This window comes from Esox lucius, chromosome 10, assembly GCF_011004845.1.
Source record: "Esox lucius isolate fEsoLuc1 chromosome 10, fEsoLuc1.pri, whole genome shotgun sequence".
NCBI lineage: Eukaryota > Metazoa > Chordata > Actinopteri > Esociformes > Esocidae > Esox > Esox lucius.
This window is the reverse complement of record NC_047578.1, coordinates 28,686,177-28,706,348: the sequence shown is the minus strand read 5'-3', so window position 1 is coordinate 28,706,348 and position 20,172 is coordinate 28,686,177. Positions and strand designations below refer to the sequence as shown.

Genomic DNA, 20,172 nt, shown 5'->3' with positions numbered 1-20,172 from the left:
ACACTGAAACAACAAATTCTCATGAAATACAAATATACATACACACGCTCACATATGCATGCATACACATAAATATACATACGAAAAAAATATATATGTTTTTTAAAACTCATTATTTTGAATTTTAGAAATATGACCTGGAAGAGAATTCCATTCAACCATAGTTCTATACAACACAGCACATTGTTTTGAGTTTGTTCTAGATTTTGGAATAATATATTTACCAATAACGGCATGCCTCGTGTGATATGCATGTACATTATTCAACATATTACACAAATGTGAACATGCTGTGTAGGGTACATTGTGCGGTGGACATGTGAGCAACAACTTCAGTGTCAGCTAAACTGCTCTGAAGATCCTTTGCCGAGACCTGTGGGATCTGCTGTGTAGATCTGACCAGTTTTCATACAAATCAATGTAATGGTTTCTCCTTCCTTTGACTTACACTGTTCAATTTAACAGCATTGTTCTATAAAGTTGAAATGAGTAACTGGATGTGTTTTCTATAGGCTATTTTCTATAGCCTGTTGCAGATAGGTGGCAAGTTTCAATTTGCACCATGTAGAGGTCAGGTCATCTGTTTAGAAAAATATTAATTTTTCCGGGGGTGCCTGGAACAAGCATATTTTTAATTCTAGAGTAAAGAAGTGGTTATGGACTTAAAACATTGTTAGGAGGAATGTAAGTGTTACATGTCTTGAAATTGATTATCTGAGGTCTAATTTAACCCTTATCCTAAAAGTTGATTGAATTACATAAATTACAAGTAAAACAGGTCCAAAAGAGCACAACAAACATTACATTGAAAGTCAATTAATGTAGTCCAAAAGCATGAAATTAATGGCATAACCTAAAAATACAAAATTAAATGATATGTCAGTTAGACAATTAAACATTTAATCACTTGATCAAATATTCAAAACATTACATTCCAACACTGACAAAATTAAACTGTTTCTTTATGTACTGTGTATTCAGCTTTGCCCAGTAGGCTGTGGTTTCATCCTATCATGTTGTATGGCCAGGTGAACACTTCCAAAACACTGTCCAGTTTACTCTTGCTAAACAACTGATGTTTAAAAATTATCACTAAGTCCTCTTTTCTCTAATTCATCCATGAATGTTTCACGGGCCTCTCTGAGCATCTGCACAGCACCCTGTATTTCCTCATCATTCAGGAAAATGATCAAGTTAGGTCATTGGTTAGTTACTTTGTTTAGGTAATTTAGCACATCCTTAGCAACTTCACAAAACTGGTGAACACAGCCACATAATTCTACTTTGTACACCACAGCATAGAAGATGGTCATGGCATATTATTATTTTGTTTACATTTCTAAATAATGACAACATAGTGTTTATGAAGCTAAAAAAATAAATAGATCTTGCCTGCTTGCATATAGTGACAGGTGCACCATGCATCTTTAGCTAGTTATAACGCACCCCCTAATTGACTAGAGCTGGCTGACATGTAGCCTACCTCGTCGCGTAGCTAGCCATCTTTAAACGTGGCTATAAGGTTTGTCCTGTTTTCTGTCACTGGCAATCTATTCGAATCTCAGATTCCAAGAATTTAGTAGATAAGCGATCTTAGTGAACACGTTAACTATCCCTAAACATATAGCTAGAGTTTGTCTACGGAAGAACTTACCGAAACCTTCGTCAATGACCCTGTAATTCTTCCTTGAAAAACGCATGCCCTAAATCAAAAACACCACACCAATGGAAATCAATGGACGCACACGGAGGGTATATCTACAGACCGCAAGTCGGGGGCATAACTTAATATAGGGCTCCTTAATATTAAGTTACGTCCATTGACATTATATACTATACTGTAGTATGCAATAAATGAAAGCTACTACTGTCTCCATAAATTACACATGCAGCGCAACATAAATGACTGACACTTTTACACGTGGGCTTTCTGACAAATATAACGTAATGAAGACAAACGTTAGTTGAATCCATACGTTAACACGGTTGCTGGTCGAATGTGTGGCTAATGAACTTTCCAGGTAACGTATCTATGATAGCTAACGTTAGTGGTGGTTGAATGATTAGCACTAGCAAATCGGGCCGTTTTCACAAAAAACATTTGTTTCCACACACAATACTGACACATTTTAGCAAAATATTATTTACTACCGCAAGGCTAAAGTTCCCGCGCAAAATGACGTATTGACATTGTCGTTAAAACTATCACAATCGACAGTGATACAGCCTACGGAACACATATTACATTTTAGTTTTCAATTGTTTAACATCATTGAAAATAACGAAATATAGAGACAATACATTGTTAGACATTTATGGATTTTACCTAGGCTACTCACAGTACTTGTGCAACGGCTTCTGCTGGGGTACGGCAACACCATTTGGACAAACCACACGCAGATCAGCAGTACACAATAATACTAATTACTACATTATTGCAGTAATAATGGCAATTTGTTGAGTTTAGTTATGATTATGATTACATTTGCTAATAATTCTTTTGGACAGCGGTGTGTGGTTTCCTGCCGTAGCATGGCACATTTTTATTGTATTCATATTTTTTATATCAGTATATGGGGTGGGGGTTATAATATGTATTATAATAACGGCCTTGGTGTAACTACACTACTGTACTAAGGTAGTCCTGCTGTGCTGTTGCCGCTGACTTGCGGATGGATACACAATAATACCACTAGCGTTCAGTGAACATGCTAAACTGGGGGAAAGCTTATAACAAGTACACACACAAAAAAACGTAAGAAATTAAACGGAGGGAAATATTTTCTAGAAGGTCACAATATTAAATACGTTAGATAAACAAATACATACACTTTAAATGCCAGAAGTCTTGCCTATACCGCGAGAGAGGAAACATGTAATGGTCGAGAGAACCGACAGTCGAAAATCACTTAGTCCTAGTTTTTCATCGGTCTCCATTTTAACTCCTTGCCCAGTCGGTACCTCACGTGTCCTGGATTGTCTTTCTCACATGACCCGTGTGTTTGTCCCCGTGATCAGTACTTCCATCTCCGCATATCAGTGTTGCTGAATATCACATTTTGAACTGTAAGCTTCATGGATATGCTTGAACAGAGTTTGGACAGCTCTACGAGGTAAGAACGCGTCCTATGCTCAGTTCTCGCAATGGCTTCCAAGGCCTAGCTCAGCAACCATCTTCCTTTGCAGCATTAGCGCTAGCTATACAAACAACTTATTCTCTGTCGTTTGGTTTTGTAAAGCACAAATCTATGGAGGAAACTTTTATCGTGTTGTGGTTAACATTTTGTACTTTGCATTAATGTAATGATGTACTTGCAACAAATATTTTTTTAGATGTTCTGTCAAACGAGACCAGCGACAGTTGACATTGTAGTTCAGCTTCACCTAGCTGTACAACCGATTTTAATGTACTTGATAATATTTTAGTTAATAAAAAAACGTATCAAAATAAGAGTCCTAACAGTTACAACCGTTACTATATAGAACTTCATATTGTAAGGTCAGTAAATATTGTATTCTTTACTATCGTCCTGTTATTGTTTCAGTTGTTTGTGACCCACAGTGATGATCATGATATGATATAATGTGCAGGTAGAATTGGCTATAATATATACGAAATTACCTTTGCAAAAATTTTGTAAATGTTTCCAATCGTCCATATGGGTTTAGTCAATAGCCTCTGTTTGAAACATTAGGGGGGCGTTATTGACATCATTCTTTATTTCAAATTGTAGGGAAAGTTTAGTGTTGCCCTACTGTGATGCATGAGTTGTATTAACTGATTACAAAAACTTTTGTGTTTGTTTGGTAGCCAACCTCTAACATAATCTAACAATTTAATTTATTCAGTTAATTTGGTGACTAGTCCACTTTCCAAGTACTTTGAACTGTAATCACAACACTGGGGGGCGGTGTTGCTATGGATATTTGTTGGGCTGCTGTTCAATATAATTTGGTTAATAACCGAATACTATCTTCTCCATCAGTCACGAGAAACAGGAAACAGAGGAGGTTCTCCAACTGGAAGGTAGGTATCAGGGGGCATCTGTGTGTTCCTACTTTTTTTTAAATACATTTTAGTATGCACGTGTCACTCTGTATAAGATAATTGACTAAAACCAGGCTATTCAGCTCCTATCCTAGAGGGGCCAGAGACTGATGGTTTTCTGTTCTAACTTATCATCAATTGCACCTATCTGGTGTCCCAGGTCTTAACAAGTCCCTGATTAGAGAGTTGCAATGAAAAAAATTGAATAAAATGATCTTACATGGTCTTATTCCAGAGTAACTGACTCGTAACAGCATTTGTTTTTATACTGGCTTTTATAATCTCACTTGTACCCACAACGTTGGTGTTTCAAGGACCATGCTCTCCCAATTTAGGTCTCTCTTAGTGAGAGCATGAGAGATTTCCTCTGTTTATATTGGGATTTCTGGTGTGTGTGAGAGATTGAGAGCGTGAGTGTGTGTACCAATATGCTGTTTAAAAAATATATATATTTACAGAGGGTGTGGGAACAGAGGAGCAGACTGCAGTTACCATAACAAGTGTACCGCAGGCTGCAGCCTTTGCGGATCATAATGTCCAATACCAGTTTCGCACAGAGAACAGTGGAGGACAGGTGAGCTCAAAAACATTAACACCCAGGATTAAATAAACAGTTATTAAAACAAATCTGTAGATCCTAGGTCCTTAACACTCTCTTTCAGAGTTTTCATATTTTATTGTAGCCAGCTCTTTCATATTTTATAGGGGTGCCAGCTCTGGAATTGATCAAACAAATGGATAGCTAGTTGTCCCTGGGTGAGGTTTGAAGTTTTGTGTATTTTATTTTTATTTATTTTTTACATATTCCCTTTTTTTGGTCAGTGCAATATGTGAATAAACTACTTAAACATAAATGGTACCATAGGTCTGTCACAGGTCAAAGGGATACATGACACTGAACAATCACATTTTTCAGATGTGAGCATTTTTCAAATTTCAAAAGGGGATGGGACATTAGTTACACAGCCTTGCTTTAACCTTGCAGATTCAAAGGAATGAAACTCTTTGCTCAGGTTCCCATCCTTTTTTCATTTAATTTATTTACAGGTATGCACCTAAAACTTTAGTACTGGACTAATTATATCAGACTGTAGTTCTGGGTCAGCCAAGACATTACATTTCACCAGGTCAAATACAGGTTGCATCTATTGCCTGCACATAAAATCATAGATTCTCTCTAAAAAAAAAATGTGTCCTCCAGTCCTGACCCTTCGCCTCCTTTTTTCCAGGTGACCTATCGAGTGGTTCAGGTGACCGATGACCAGCTAGAGGCAGCTGGCGATGGCACAGGGGCAGTTAGTGTTGTCTCTACAGCTGCATTTACTGGAACACAGCAAGCAGTTGCACAGGTATGTATGTGATTGTGTGTGCAAACGCACTAAAGTGGGAATGTTTTGCCACGTAATCTTAAGGACGTATTAATGTCTCATTTAATTTTACCGCCATCCTCTCGTTTCCTCCCGCTGATTCTCTTTTCTTTCTCTCTACCTCCCTTCCCTAGGCTGTCATTCAAAACCCATTCAGTAATGGAGGTAGTCCAGCGGGGGAGACAGTGGGAGGGGAGACACGTTTTGCCTATTTCCCTGCTGCCACAGTCAGTGATGGTACAGCCACAGCAGTATCCGTGCAGTCTGACCCAACACTCACGCAGGCCGGAGGTGTGTAGTCATTCATTCAAGTATAAAAAACCCTTATAGTGTGACCATTCACTAGTAATGCTTATACATGGCATTATGGTGGGGGAAAAAATTATTAAAACAATGGCATGTTGCATTCATATTTATGTTCAGTATATAAATCCCCTTATCTGATACCAGGTCAGTTCTACGTGATGATGAGCTCACCGGACATGTTGCAAGCAGGAACTCCACGGACTATTGCCCCTCGCACACACAATTACACCACGTGAGTATTGCACTACTTGCCATGGAGTTTAGTAGTACATACACAGTAAGTGCCCCGCAATGCTCCCCAATCTATGTGATTTGGCCCACTTCTCCTGCCCCCCAGATCCATATTGGAACCGACTTTCCCGGCTGAACCTTCAGTTTCACCTCTCTTTTATTTTACCTTTGATTTTGGCATAATTGGTTTGTTATTGTGTGTACCTTGACAAAATAAATAAAAACGTGAGAAAACAAAAACTGTCCCACTTACCTGCCATCCCCAGAGACCTCGGTGAAAATGAGATGCTACACCATGGCAGTTCAAACTGGTGAGGATTACTTCCGCATCCTGTAAAGCTGACCTCCTTCCCATATTTGTTAGACAGTCAGACGTGAATGTGAATCCGCTAGTCGTGAATGATATATCCTAGTGTCCCTTGATGAATACGATACAGTTCTACATATATATTTGGGTCATAGGCTGACTGAAGGAGTATTCTTAAACACGGCAAGGAAAAACTCCAATCTGACCGTGTTGTGCAGTCATGTTAAGTGTTTGGTGTGGAACAGAAATCTTGCAGAATTAGAAAAAGAGTACATTGCAGAAATACTACAAGCAATGTGTTCATCATAAAACTTTGGATTTGTGAAGAATTTATTTGAAAGAATTGTACATAGTTTTGGCATTATATGTGACCATCTATTTGCCTTTGTATCTCTATGCAGGAAGATCGATGGCCCACGGGCACCACGGGATGAGAGGAGGAGAGCTCAACACAACGAAGGTGAAAAAAGTATATAACACTTGGGGCAAAAATGCAAATAACAGCATTAAACTGTTTAACTAGTCAATACGCCATTATACCACATAATCAATGTGTAAAAAAGCACAACATAATCTCAGTTTTTTCCAGGCTGTACAGCTTCCTTTCAAATAACTACTTTCACTGACAAAGTGAGGGGGCGGCACTAAGTATTCCCCTAGTCTGAATACTATAGCAATTTCTTGCGAATGGGAGTAATTTATCAACTCTTGATGATCCACCAAGGCACACGGATTGTTCCCAGTGTGGTGGATACCTTTTTTCATGCCCCTTGCAATTCAAAGTGTTGGCTTCAAGCAAATTATTTCCTGAAATCAAAGCCATTTGTACACTTATTTTGAAACTCAGCCATTGATAAGTATATTTTGTGAGTGGTAACGACTAGCCTCACAAAAGGGAGCATGAGTCATGTTGCAGTTGCTAGAAAAGGTTTGGATTCCTGAATAAATATCTCCTAAAATCTAGTCTGGTCTTCATCTAAATCTTTACAATAGAGGAACAGTGTGATTTAATTTTTTTAGTTAAAACATTGGTCAAACATGAACAGCATAGGCTGGAAAGAGTACTTGAACTACAATGTTAATTAACTTGTAGAATTTCCGTACTCTGCAATAACTTCAAACAGACATTTGCTGAAAGTACCTGCACAATGGTTAAGAGGTATTTTTTACTATTCATTCTCACAGAACTGTTTCCGTTCATTAATATTATCGGGATGTGTTGCTTAAACTGATAGTCACTGGTCAACCAATCTGGAGTACCTGATGATTAGATGCAGGATGTTTTACTTGCCTCTGGAGTTTACGTCTATTGTTGTTATGGCAGTCTACATATCCCTGAATGCTAATGCAAAACTAGCAATGAAGGAACTGCAGGCTGCCATTTAGTAAACACCAGACGGAACACCTGGATGGTGTTTCTGTGATTTCAGGGGATTTTAACCATTCAAATATTTTTCTGAAATTCCACCAATTATCTCCTGCCCCACCAGAGGAGACAATACACTAGACCATGTGTACACAAACATACAACAGGCTTTCAAAGCCATTCCCCTCCCCCACCCAGGACAGTCTGACCATCTTTCACTGTTCCTACTTCTGAAGTATTTACCCCTCATTAAACGTGTGAAACCATCAGTGAGGACAGTCAAAGTGTGGCCAGACTCACTTCTACAGCACAAGTTTCAACACAGACTGGAGTTTGTTTGCCACTCAAGCCACCCTTGACTCCCATATGGACATTGAAACATATGCTTCCTCCATTCTGGATTACATCAAGATCTGCACCGACAATGTCACCACCCATAAACAAATAAAGACCATCCCCAATCAGAAGCAGTGGATGAACAGAGAGGTCAGACAACTGCTAAAGGCACACAACACTGCTTTCAGATCCGGCAATGCAGAGGCCTACAGCTCATCCAGAGACAACCTGAAAAGGGGCATCAAGGTGGCTAAGAATGACCACAAACTGCGGATTGAGGAACACTTCAACAACAACTCTGACGCATGTGGTAGGGCATCCATGCCATCACAGACTACCGGCCAAAGAACCCTACCCCTACAGCCAGCAACATCTCTTTCACCAACAAGTTAAACAGATTCTACGCACACTTCGACAGGGACAACAAGAAGACCACCATTAAAGGCTGCTGGTCCTGATGGTGTCCCCGGGCGTGTGGTCAGAGCATGTGCTGGGCAGCTGGTCGAGGTCTTTACTGACATTTTCAATCAATCGCGGTTGTCCCAACGTGCTTCTAGACCACAACCATTGTGCCTGTTCTGAAGCAGTCGACTGCATCTAGCCTGAATGACTTCCGACCTGTCACACTCAACCCCACAATAATGAAGTGCTTCAAAAGACTAGTCCTGGCTCACCTTAAGTCCTGCCTCCCCCAACACTGGATCAATACTAGTTTGCCTACTGGTCAAACGGATCTATAGAGGACGCCTTCTCCACAACTTTACACTCTGCCCTGACCCACCGAGACAAAACCAACACCAATATGAGAATGCTATTCATAGACTTGAGCTCAGCATTCAACACGGTCATGGCCTCTAGGCTGGTCAACAAACCTCATGACCTGGGGATCAGCCCCTCTCTCTGGAACTGGATTTTGGACTTCCTAACCAACAGACCCCAGTCTGTCAGATTAGACAACATCACCTCCTCCACCCTGATCCTGAACACTGGTGTTCCACAAAGACTGTGTGCTGAGCCCTCTCCTGTACTCCCTCTTCACCCACATCTGTGTTCCTGTACACAGTTCAAACACCATCGTCAAGTTCGTATATGACACCATGGTCAGTGACAATGACGAGTTCAGCCCACAGGGAGGAGGTCAAGTGCCTGGCAGCATGTTGCGCTGACAACAACCTGGCCCTTAACACAAAGAACCAAGGAACTTGGTGAACTCTATGACCCATCACTAAACATACCCCTGCCTCTCAGGGACCTTGTTGCACTACTCGCTTTGTACTACTCTGACACTGCCTTGCAATGTCTGATAATAGAAGTTTTCTGTTGTTACAGGTACGTGTCTACCTCGGGAACCGCACTGCTGCTATCTCTGCATTTCTGTTGCACATTAATTTTGCCTTTTTGCAAATCTATAATTGCCATCGTGCTTGCATTTTTACAGTTGTTACTTAAGCATGTCTACCTCAGGGACCTCATTGCTGCTATCTCTGCATCCCAGTTGCACATGCTACCTTAGTCCTTCAATTTGCTTCAATTGCACATATAGGACGCTATTTTGAATTGCCATTTGTACCTGCACAACTATAATCCTACTTGTAACATACACTATACTTAATACAACATCTGTCTGCCTTAATTGCACATTTAGTATTGTCATTTGTACTGTATTTGCCTTCATTGCACATCTATGCATTACACTTTTAATATACATATACTTCTAAGTACTTCTATTTACACTTCTGGTTAGATTTTAACTGCATTTTGTGGTACTCATACTTGTTCAATGACAGTAAAGTTGATTCTAATCTTAAACGGCTTGACTCAGGTCATGCCATATCTCTATAGCAGTGTTTCCCAATTCTAGTCCTGGGGACCCCAAACGGTGCACGTTTTAGTTTTTGCCCTACCACTAACATGCCTGATTCAAATGTTGCCCTACCAGTTACACACTTGATTGACGTAATCAATCTATCATCAAGTCTTTCATTTCAATCAGGTGTGTGAGTGCCTGGGCAAAAACAAAAACGTGCATCCCTTTGGGTCCCGAGGACCAGGATTGGGAAACACTGCTCTGTAGGGTTTAGGTCAGGACTTTGATTTAGAATGGCTTATACAGAAGAAAAGCTGTTTTAGATTTGTTATGGATCATTGTCATGCTGCATGACCCAACCACCTTTAAACTTCAGATGATGGACTGTTACCCTGATACTTTCTTGCAGAATTTCCTGATACATATTTGAATTAATTCCCACAATGATTAGGAGCCATCCAGGTTCGAGGTAGCAAAGCAGCCCAAACCATGATGCGTCCTCCACCATGCTTCACGTTTGGGATGATGTTTGGTGTTGGTACGCAGTATTCTTTCTACACAAATACACAACATTGTGCCCTTCTGCCAAAAAATGTATATGTCATGTCTGTCCATAAAACACTAGTTCCTGTAGAGTTTTAGAATCAAAGTTGTTTTTGCCGAACCGCATAAGCAGAGCTAGCCTAGAAGAGCGAATGTCATTGACTGACTGATTATCCCTTGTTTAAATAGCATTGTGGTTAGAGACGCAGACTTGCAAACAATAGGTCCCGCGTTCAAATCTCGTCACAGTCAAAACAAAATATGCATTAGGATTTGTTCTGGCTAGACAAAAACCTTCAGTAGCTACGTTATTGTAAGCCTTGAATAAAACTCTTTATGGTTCTATTGTGACCATTTCTGGTGAAGTTTTGAAGTATGCATCCGTGCATGCTTTTTGGGGTAACATAGGCTAGGCCAAAACCCCTTGGGCAGTAAAAGAGTTGGGATTTCCACAATTCTCTCGTCTTTTCACTTTATGAAAAAGTCAGTAATTGTGACCTATATTGATAGTTATTGTATCAATGTCATTCACGAATTAAAGAACGAGAAGCCTAGTTCAGCCGTCCCGCAATAGAAAACATTGCCACCTCGAGATTTCAAATCAGGTCGCCCACGTGAAAGGCTGTGTCATTAGCCACTACACCAGGGAGCTGTACATTTGCTGGCTGTCAGTATAGCCTCTTGTCTCTGAACAAATCCTCTTTTGCCACTTGCTCTTTTAATAGTTATTTGGCCAATCGTGAATGACATTGATACAGTTAAACAGACTAACGTTTCTTACTAAGTTTACCTCCACCACAAATAGTGGCCATGTACTGCGTTTGACACTGGCAGTTTTAACAGCGTATTAGCCAGTAATAAGATTTACTAACTTTTTGGAATAGTCATAAGAATTGAGAAATTGCTTGAGTCTGCCAAAGCTATTTCATTTCATGGCATAATAACATATTTCTTTCTTTCATGGCAAAACAACATACTCTTTTCTTTCATTTGTGAATGACATTTATACAATAACTATCAATAAAGGCGACGATAACTTTTTCATCAAGTGAAAAGACGAGAGAATCGTGGAATCTACCAGAAATAATTAATAAATGTCATTGCTCTCAATAGATTCAAACTTAGGTCTTCCACATGAGAGGCACTGTCTTTAACCATTACGTGACGGCATTACGTGTTTTAGCCGTCGCTAGACTCCATTGAGGTTTGGGTAAACTGACTAACGTTTCTTAAGTTTACCTCCACCACAAATAGCGGCTATGAACTGTATTGCTTTTGCCACTGGCCGTTTTAACAGGTTATTAGCCAGTAATAGGCTTACTTGTATCTACTAACTTCCTAGGAATAATCACAAGAATTGAGCAATTACTAGCGAGACTGAAGATTAACTATTCCATGCCAGAAACAGTCACAATATAACCATATACAATTTCAGTTTTAGCCTGTGAAGTTTTTGGCAAAATTTTATAATTCACAATGTGTACTTCACTTCTCCTGCGAGGAGATACAAACTCGGGACCTATAGTTCACAAGTCTGCTTGTCTAACCACTATGCTATTTAACAAGGGGCAGTCAGTCAGTCAGTCAATCACTATGTTAGAGATATTTGCTCTTCATAGCCGGCTCCGCTTATGCGGTCCGGCAAAAACAAATGTTTTTGTGCCATGAAATGAAATAGCTTTGGCAGTGTACCTTTAGTCTCACTAGCAATTGCTCAATTCTTATGACTATTCCCCGTAGTAAGTTAGTAGATACTAGTATGCCTATTACTGGTTAATAAGCTGTTATAACGGCCGGTGACAAAAGCTATACATTTTATTTATGCTATTTGTGGTGCCGGTAACCGTAGTAAAATGATGTCTAGCGAAATATTCAAATTTGGCGTGATGTTAATGCGTGACAAAATGCATCTAATGTCGAGATGCTATACCGACACTGGGCAAATGTATAGCACCATGACGTGGTGGTTGAGGTCTCTCACGTTTGAGACTGGGGTTTGTGTCAAGTGAGGGCAACAACAGTTATCACTTTTAACTGCTGGGTGGCTGAACTAGGCTTGCCTGGTTTCTTTTCTGGTTTTTGCAAACCTGAAACAGGCAGTAATGTTGTTTTTGGAGGGTAGTGGTTTCCTCTGTTATATACTCCCTTAAGTCTCACTCTTGTTTAGTGTCTTTTTTATTAAAGTCTCAAGGACACAGATGTTATAAAGGGCAAGATATGCCTGCAGATCCTTAGCTGTTAACTTTGGATTTTTTCACATCCTTGACCATAATACAGCATGCGCTTGCTGTGATCTCTGCTGGCAGCCCACCTCCAGGGGAGTAGCAGTGATGCTAACTCTTTTTCAGTAGTGCACGTGTCTTCTGAAGTCTGCAGCAGTTTCCGTTGACTGAGCCATATTCCACTTCAACAGATCTGATTTTGTGGGCAGACTTTGTTGGTAACCAATCTTTGTGTTTTATATACATGACTGGACACCTTTAAACAACATCTGAATGTCATCTCATTGACTGGGAAACCTGATTTAAATGACCTACTGAGGAAGAAGTCTGTCCTAGAGAATCACATACATTTTCTGGCCATTTCTTTTTTCATCCTATGTGTTAAATAAAGACTACTACACATCTTCGTGTATTCTTTGTTAACTCACACTGTTTATCTATTGTTATGGCTTAGATGAAGATCAGACAATAGTTTAGGAACCATTTTTGCCAGTAAATCAAAAAGGTTCACAAATCTTTTATCTCAACTGTGTATAGCTTTAACAGTTTAGCTATGGGATTCTTGTATTTGCAGTGGAGAGGCGGAGAAGAGACAAGATTAACAACTGGATTGTCACTCTCTCAAAGATCATCCCCGACTGCAACATAGACAGCACTAAGACTGGAGCAGTGAGTGTTGTCAATTCTCCTATGCCGAATTAGCTCCATAAAACCAGCTCAATTAAGACGCAGCCTTTAGGTCAGATTCATGGGTAAAGAATTAGCCTGGTCTTGGAAAAGTATGCTCTGTTGGAAATTCTTAACTGAAATACATTTCTAATACAGTTCTATGTTTAATCCAGTTCTGGGAAACTGGTCCTCCATGACAGATTGTTTTGAAATATTTCTTTTTGTAATAGAAGTCATATGCAGTGTCTTCTCTTCAGAGTAAAGGAGGGATCCTGTCGAAAGCATGTGACTACATCCGAGAGCTGAGACAAAATAACCAGCGACTTCAAGATAGCTTCAAAGAAGTAGTCAGAGTTCAAGCGGACAACGAGCTACTCAAACAACAGGTACACACTCATGTGAAACACCTTGCACTCGGTTGTGTATTTCTCAGTGCATACCACAGTATAATAAATTGGGTATGAAAAATGAAATATCTTATTTGGGCAAGTTAACTTGTCTCTCTCCATTTCAGCCAATTTGATAGTGAATATAGTAAAGTAAAATATTTTTGTCAGTGTTCGCATTTGGTTGTTCATGTTGTTTAATTGAGATATACTGTTGTCATAGATTGAGGAGCTGAAGAATGACAACGCACTGCTTCGAGCTCAGCTACAACAGCATGGTATTGAGATCAATGGAGATACGACAGCACAATAACAGAATGGACAGGCATATAAAAAAAGAGGGCTTGAGAAGTAGTGACAGACTGCAGACTGCTCAAGCCTTCTCTTTACCCGCACTCTTCCAAGGCAGAAAGCTGAACTCCATGACTCTAGCTAAATGAGTTCCCCACCCGCCTCAAAGGATAACCAGCTCTTCAAAAATGTTTTGCTTTCAATTCAATCTCTTTGAGTTGGAATTATGTTAATGACAATTCACATGAATAGGAAATAATGATTTTGTTTTACCTACAGCAGTTTTTTCTTCTATTTTTTGGGGCGGGAGGGTTGAGTTTTGTTGTTAGAGATGATATTCACTGTGTTAGTCAGGCATGAATAATTTTCTTTTAAATGTAATTTATTAGTTTAAAATTAGTGTGCGTGTGTGCGTATGCGCAGAAAGAAATGCCTTTTGTGGTAGGGATCAATTGTGGAAATACAAGACTGAACTTTGCTGTTCCATCTTTCCTTAGAGACAAAACAAACAAACCTCCATGGATTAACACCATTTCACTAGGTTGTTACATTTTCAAGTGGATGTAGAGGATTACCGGTTAGCTGTTTTAAAGGCCTGTGATATCAAGGTATAATTTGTCAGGATATCAAGGTATAATTTGCTTCCAAAAGCAACTTAATCCTAAGTTAATCATTAGACCTGTAGTATACAGTAATGTTCTCATATTAAAGTTAGCTTAAGATGCTTTTGGGGAACCAGTCCAGTCAGTAGGTGATAGCAAAACTCAGGATAAACATACTACAATATAACAGTGAATCCCACATTCATTTTAGCCCTGCTCATTTGCAGCATTTTTCTAGAACTGTGTGTTCTTATCTGGTGCACAGTTAAATCTGAATACCAATTTCACTATATGGTGGTGACATATGTTAGGCATTTCATAAGGTATAAAGGGGTAAGGAATATGGCCAATATATAACAGCTAAGAGCTGTTCTTAGGCGTGACACATTGCAGATTGCCTGGACACAGTACTTCGCTGTGGTATATTGGCAAAATATCACAAACCCCAAGCTTTTATAAACGGGTTACCAACACAGAACAGTAAAAAGTGATGTCATACCCGTGATATCATACAGCATTCAGGAACCTAACAAACCAGCTTATAATTCTGACTGCTGATTTGCTAATAACTGTGGTATAAGGGCCTACCCTTATAAGGGCCTACCCATATACTGTACCACAATGGTGATGCACTGATCCAATATTGGCATTGAAAATTTGTCAGATACTGGCCAGTAATAATGGGATAGGGTATCAGCGGCAGTCGGCAGCGAGCCTATATAATGAGCTGATCCCAAAAAAACTGATTGTAATAACAATGTGCGGAAAACATAAGTTGATAATGGGTAGACCTGAAACATGCCATCTTTGCCTAGTGAAGTCAATAACAACAATTGTCTACAGTCTGGAATTACTTTACAGTTGACACAGCCTGTAGTAAAACTAGCAGTTGCAAATGTTCCAAAGCAAGTGTTTGAAGGGTAACAATATAGGAGCTTAGGCTTGCTAGTAAATGCTAACTGTTTATCTAAGTCTAAGTTGGCTAACATTGGTTGATGCTAGCTTACACCAACTCGTTAACACCAGGCTAATTGAAAATACATCGCTTCTAACTGTGTGATTTTGTAATCTCGAAATAATTCAGATTCATAGCTAAATAGCAAATCATTTGTGGAAAATATGTCAAGAATGAAGGTTGACTAACGTTTATCTCTGTCTTTGCAAAGTTGTCAAAGCAAATACAGACAGCGTGGGCATCTTGATCATCTGATGTCATGAAGTTGTTAATTGAATCATTGGTAGTGTAACATTGTGTGTCAGTGATGTACGGTAACATTATTTGCATGCCAGAGAGAAGGTAACGTTTGTAGCTTATCATAGAATGTAAAATGGTATTGTGTTGTACTTGTCCGTTAGCCCAGGGCTTAGGAATACAAGTGTGAATCCTTAGCCTAGGGTTAAACCTTAGCGCCGGATTAACAAAATCTTGTGTGCAAACAGGCTAAACTACTGTCTTAACCTGGGGCTAAGATAGCCCAAGGCTTAGAACAATGCAGTGTGAAAAGGGCTTAAAATAATTATGGCAATCATAGCATGTCGACAAAATAAAAATGCCACTATAGGATCAGTACTCTCTATCAGCAGTACTTAAAGTTAAGTACTCAGAACTGTTATCGACAATGAAAAAGTTGTTTTTGGTTCATCTCTATACCAAACCACCTTGTGGCTTATGGCTAACGTAAACCACAGGTATGACACTTTTTTTCTTCTTCTCTGCTCCATCTGCGTTTGTAACTGGTTTATAATGGCAATAAGGCATCTTGTGTGTTTTGTGGAATATTACGATGCGTTGGGCTTTACTGCTCTTAGCTGTGGGTTATTGGCCATATAGCACACTTGTGCCTTATTGCCTGATTAAATTCTAGTATCTTATTTTCATAGATCACTTGCTGATATTCAATGTCAGCATTGCCATGTACAAGATAATGATACTTTTTTTAGGAGCTTTAGTCCTAATTACATAGGATGCTTATTACAGGCATTTCATTTAAATATGGGGACCCTTGCACACCAATTTTGATATTCTTTCATCTCATGGGTATTTAGAGTAATCCAATCAGATCTTTTCTTTGCATGTTTTTCATAGCTGATATAGGTCAAAACACATTATTGGAATAAATATCAAAATGTAATTATGTTTTTGTCCCCTTCCTGCTATCATGCTTAATGTTTAGGAACTATGGGACACATTTCAGGTCAGAGCTGTACTCCAAGGCATTTCTACTGAGTAAAGTTTTTTTTCATTCTTACAATCACATCACAGTTTAATAAACACTGGCATAATACAGTACATTCAAATTGTTCAGTCAAACAGCTAGGCCTGGATTTAATCCAAAAGCAGTTAGAGGTTTTGTCATTTTTAATAGCAATGTTGCTGAGACTACCATCTTGATAAATGCTTTATATCAGCTCAGTTGGAAATTCCCTTTACAAACACCTATAATAACCCAATTTAATTGAATCAAGGCAATAGTAGGAAGAAACAGTAAATGGTAATGCAGTGTCATTTTGACCTTCTAGGTCAGGGCTGCCCAACCTTGTTCCCGGAGACCTACTGTCCTGTAGGTTTTTTTCTAATTTAGCACACCTGATTGTAATGATTAGCTGGATGAAAAGCTTAGTCAGGTTAGTCACAAATGGAGTTTAAGAGAGAAACTGCAGGACAGTAGATCTCCAGGAACAGGGTTGGGCAGCCTTGTTCTAGGTCTATCTCTTGTGCTATTGCCAATCTACTGCAACACACAAGACAACCCTTCCTCTTCCAACTGTATTCAATCCCATTGTACCTATATGTGACTAAGTGGTAAACTAATAACCAAAATACCTGGTTCTCTGTATATACAGGATGTTATAAAGAGCAGTTATCTGTATTTATCTAGACCGGAATATAGAAGACCGGTTGTCCATTTGTATGTGGATTACAGCTTTGAGAGGGAGCTCATTATTGCTGAATGATTGGTAAATGGGGCTTATCAGTTTTTCTGCCTCACCAAACCCCTGTCTTGATTACGGTTGCTAGCACCAGAGAAAAGCTGCACAATTTATAGCTGCACAATGTTGTATAATCTACCCATGTTTGCACATCCTGCTTTACATGCTTGTTACCCATAATTTACTTAATATATTACATATTTTACTCAACTGTGCTATTACACCTTCTGGTTATAATTTATTTTTAGCCAAATCCTATAAAGCACAACTTTATGCCCATACTTGGTAGAGCTTGTGTAATGAGGGTGATTGATTTGTTCACATTCTTTTTTTATTATATATAATAGCTCTGTACATGGTGGTGTGTGAAGGAGTAAGCATCTGCTATAATTGTGTTAAGCCATTAAGAAACTTAGACATTTCCTTCCAACTTTTACCAATAGTTTACATAATAGAATACATTGAATAGATATGATACACATGCAAAATACTAAAAACACACTTTCATAGACTACTGCCTGGGCAAATCTCAATTGTATATTCTAGAGTTGCCATCTTTACTTAACTCTTACGATCTCTGTCAATATGGAAGTGAAGATATTATCAATGAAACTTAAAAATGCAATTGAGATTCATTATGTAAAGTAGGATGTAGCACTGTAAAGATTCTCAAGGGCATGATTTTTTTTATATTGGTCAGTCCTGGAGGATCAGTGGGGGGCAGCAGTCAGCTCGCTTACACTTTAAAATGTGCAGTTTAGCCATGAAGCTCCTGGCGCAGTGATTTAGCATGCTCCTAACGGCCGCAGAGGAAAAGTAAAAGATGATTGGGTCCAGGCACGCATTAAGGGTACTAGAGAGTAAAGCGAATTCCCTCCAACTTTCTATGTTTTTGTGCCAGACGAACCCTACCAAATGGGATACGTTGTAGGGACCAAAGCAGAGGGCAAAAACCAGCAGGGTGCCAAGAGCCAGACCAATGGCACGAAGCCGCCGCCGCCGGCCGATGCTGGGCAGCCGTGACAAAATATGGATTAAGTTGACATAGCAGAAGGTGCAAACCAAGAAAGGGACGCAGAAGAGAACCAGGAATAACTCTAGACGCACTGGTAGAAGGATGCTGAGCTCAGGATCTGTGAAGTTCCGGTAGCATGTTGGGGGAGGGTCCATAGAGGTACTATTTCTTTCCTTCCACTGGGAGCTGGGGACAATGTACACGATGGAGAGGTTCAGTGAGGACACCACCCAGAATGTGATGCTGGCCACCATAGCATAGCGAGGCCTACGACACAAGGCGTATCTAATGGGGAAGGCAACACCAAGGTAGCGCTCCACACTTACCGCAGTCAGGAGGAGGGTGCTGTTGTAGATGGTGGAGTAAAACAGGAAACCAGTGATGGGACAAAGTTCAAAGGGAAGTATCCAGTTCATATCATCAACAGCCTCCTTCATTTTGAAGGGCAAGAAGGCAAGGAAGATTAGGTCAGAAATGGTCAGGTTGAGAAGCAGGATGTCAATGGGGGCAGGTTTGCGGTGTACCTTTCGGCAAAAGGTGCAAAATGCCAGGATATTGGCAGGTACGCCGATCAGGAAGGTGATGATGTAAACGGACAGCAACAGATTAACGATGGGCATAGCGATTAGCCTACTCCATCAGTCACAGACACTTGGAGACTCAAACAAAACTGAAAAGAGAAAAGAATATATATTTAAAAGAATATGACTCATAATACCAAATGACTCATAACAAACGTCCCATTAAATATTGGCTTTAAGACCTCATTATGTCAATTTGTATTGGTACTTAACCATCTTTTTGTTTTAGATTGTTCCTGAGTACACTGCTCAAAATAAATTAAGGGAACACTTAAATCACACATTGTGTCTCGATGAACAAAATATATTAAAGATCTTTACTCTACATTGTGTAATTAATTGAGAACAAAATGATATAACAATGGTCAATGGAATCCAAAATCACCAACCGACTGGATTCAAACACACTGAAAATCAATAATTGAAATCACAGGTTGTTCCAACTTGAGTGAATTTAATCACGGCAACTCAATGTGATTCAGTAGTCTGTATGCCCCCATGTGCCGGTATGCACTCACAACATTGTCTGGGCATGCTCCTGATGAGATGGCAGGTGGTGTCCTGGGGGATCTCCTCTCAGACCTGGATCAGGGCTTCAGTGAGCTCCTGGACAGTCTATGGCGCTACTTGGTTGCGTTGGATGCACCAATATATAACGTCCCAGAGGTTCTCAATTGGATTCAGTTCTGGGGAATGTAAAGGCCATTCAATTGCTTCATCATCCAGGAACTGCCCCCACACTCTAGCCACATGAGGCCAGGCATTGTCCTGCACCAGGAGGAACCCAGGGCCCACTGCACCAGCTTAAGGTCTGATGATTTCAACAGCAGTCAGGGTTCCGTTGGCTAGCACGTGGAGTTCTGTGCGACCCTCCAAGGATATGCCTACCCAGACCATCGCTGACCCACCGCAAAACCATTCATGCTGGATTAAGTTGCAGGCAGCATAATGTTCACCACAGTGTCTCCAGACTCTTTCACGTCTGTCATGTGCTCAGTGTAAACCAGCTCCCATATGTGAAAAGAACAGAACACCAATGGTGGACCTGCCAATTCTGGTGTTCTCTGGCGAATGCCATTCGAGATGCGCAGTAATGGGCTGTGAGCACAAGTCCCACAGGCTCTCATGCCACCCTATAATGGGGTCTATTTCTGACAGTTTGGT

At 39.9% G+C, this 20,172-nt stretch overlaps 2 protein-coding genes across 9 annotated transcripts; one reads left to right on the top strand and one right to left on the bottom strand.

Annotated features, from left to right (window-relative positions):
* Positions 1-2,750: 2,750 nt before the first annotated feature.
* On the top strand, positions 2,751-16,771 carry usf2 (upstream transcription factor 2, c-fos interacting). 8 transcript variants are annotated; one of them, XM_034294800.1, is made up of 12 exons: positions 2,752-3,113; positions 3,987-4,027; positions 4,522-4,622; positions 5,278-5,397; positions 5,550-5,706; positions 5,866-5,953; positions 6,219-6,263; positions 6,661-6,719; positions 10,220-10,306; positions 13,108-13,202; positions 13,433-13,588; positions 13,812-16,771. In XM_034294800.1, the coding sequence occupies exons 1-12, from the start codon at positions 3,076-3,078 to the stop codon at positions 13,899-13,901; spliced, it is 1,077 nt and encodes a 358-aa protein (XP_034150691.1). In that variant the 5' UTR covers positions 2,752-3,075; the 3' UTR covers positions 13,902-16,771. The 8 variants fall into 8 exon arrangements, with proteins under 8 accessions (XP_010865356.1, XP_034150691.1, XP_010865354.1 ...); XM_010867052.5 differs by having other exon boundaries at positions 4,507-4,622; XM_010867053.4 differs by having other exon boundaries at positions 2,755-3,113; positions 4,507-4,622; positions 13,460-13,588.
* Positions 16,772-18,047: 1,276 nt separating this feature from the next.
* On the bottom strand, positions 18,048-19,265 carry LOC105007926 (free fatty acid receptor 3-like). Its single transcript, XM_010867060.4, is given in 2 exon segments — positions 18,048-18,122; positions 18,124-19,265. Coding segments are annotated over 2 exon segments (999 nt in total). The 5' UTR covers positions 19,048-19,265.
* Between the last annotated feature and the right edge of the window lie 907 nt (positions 19,266-20,172).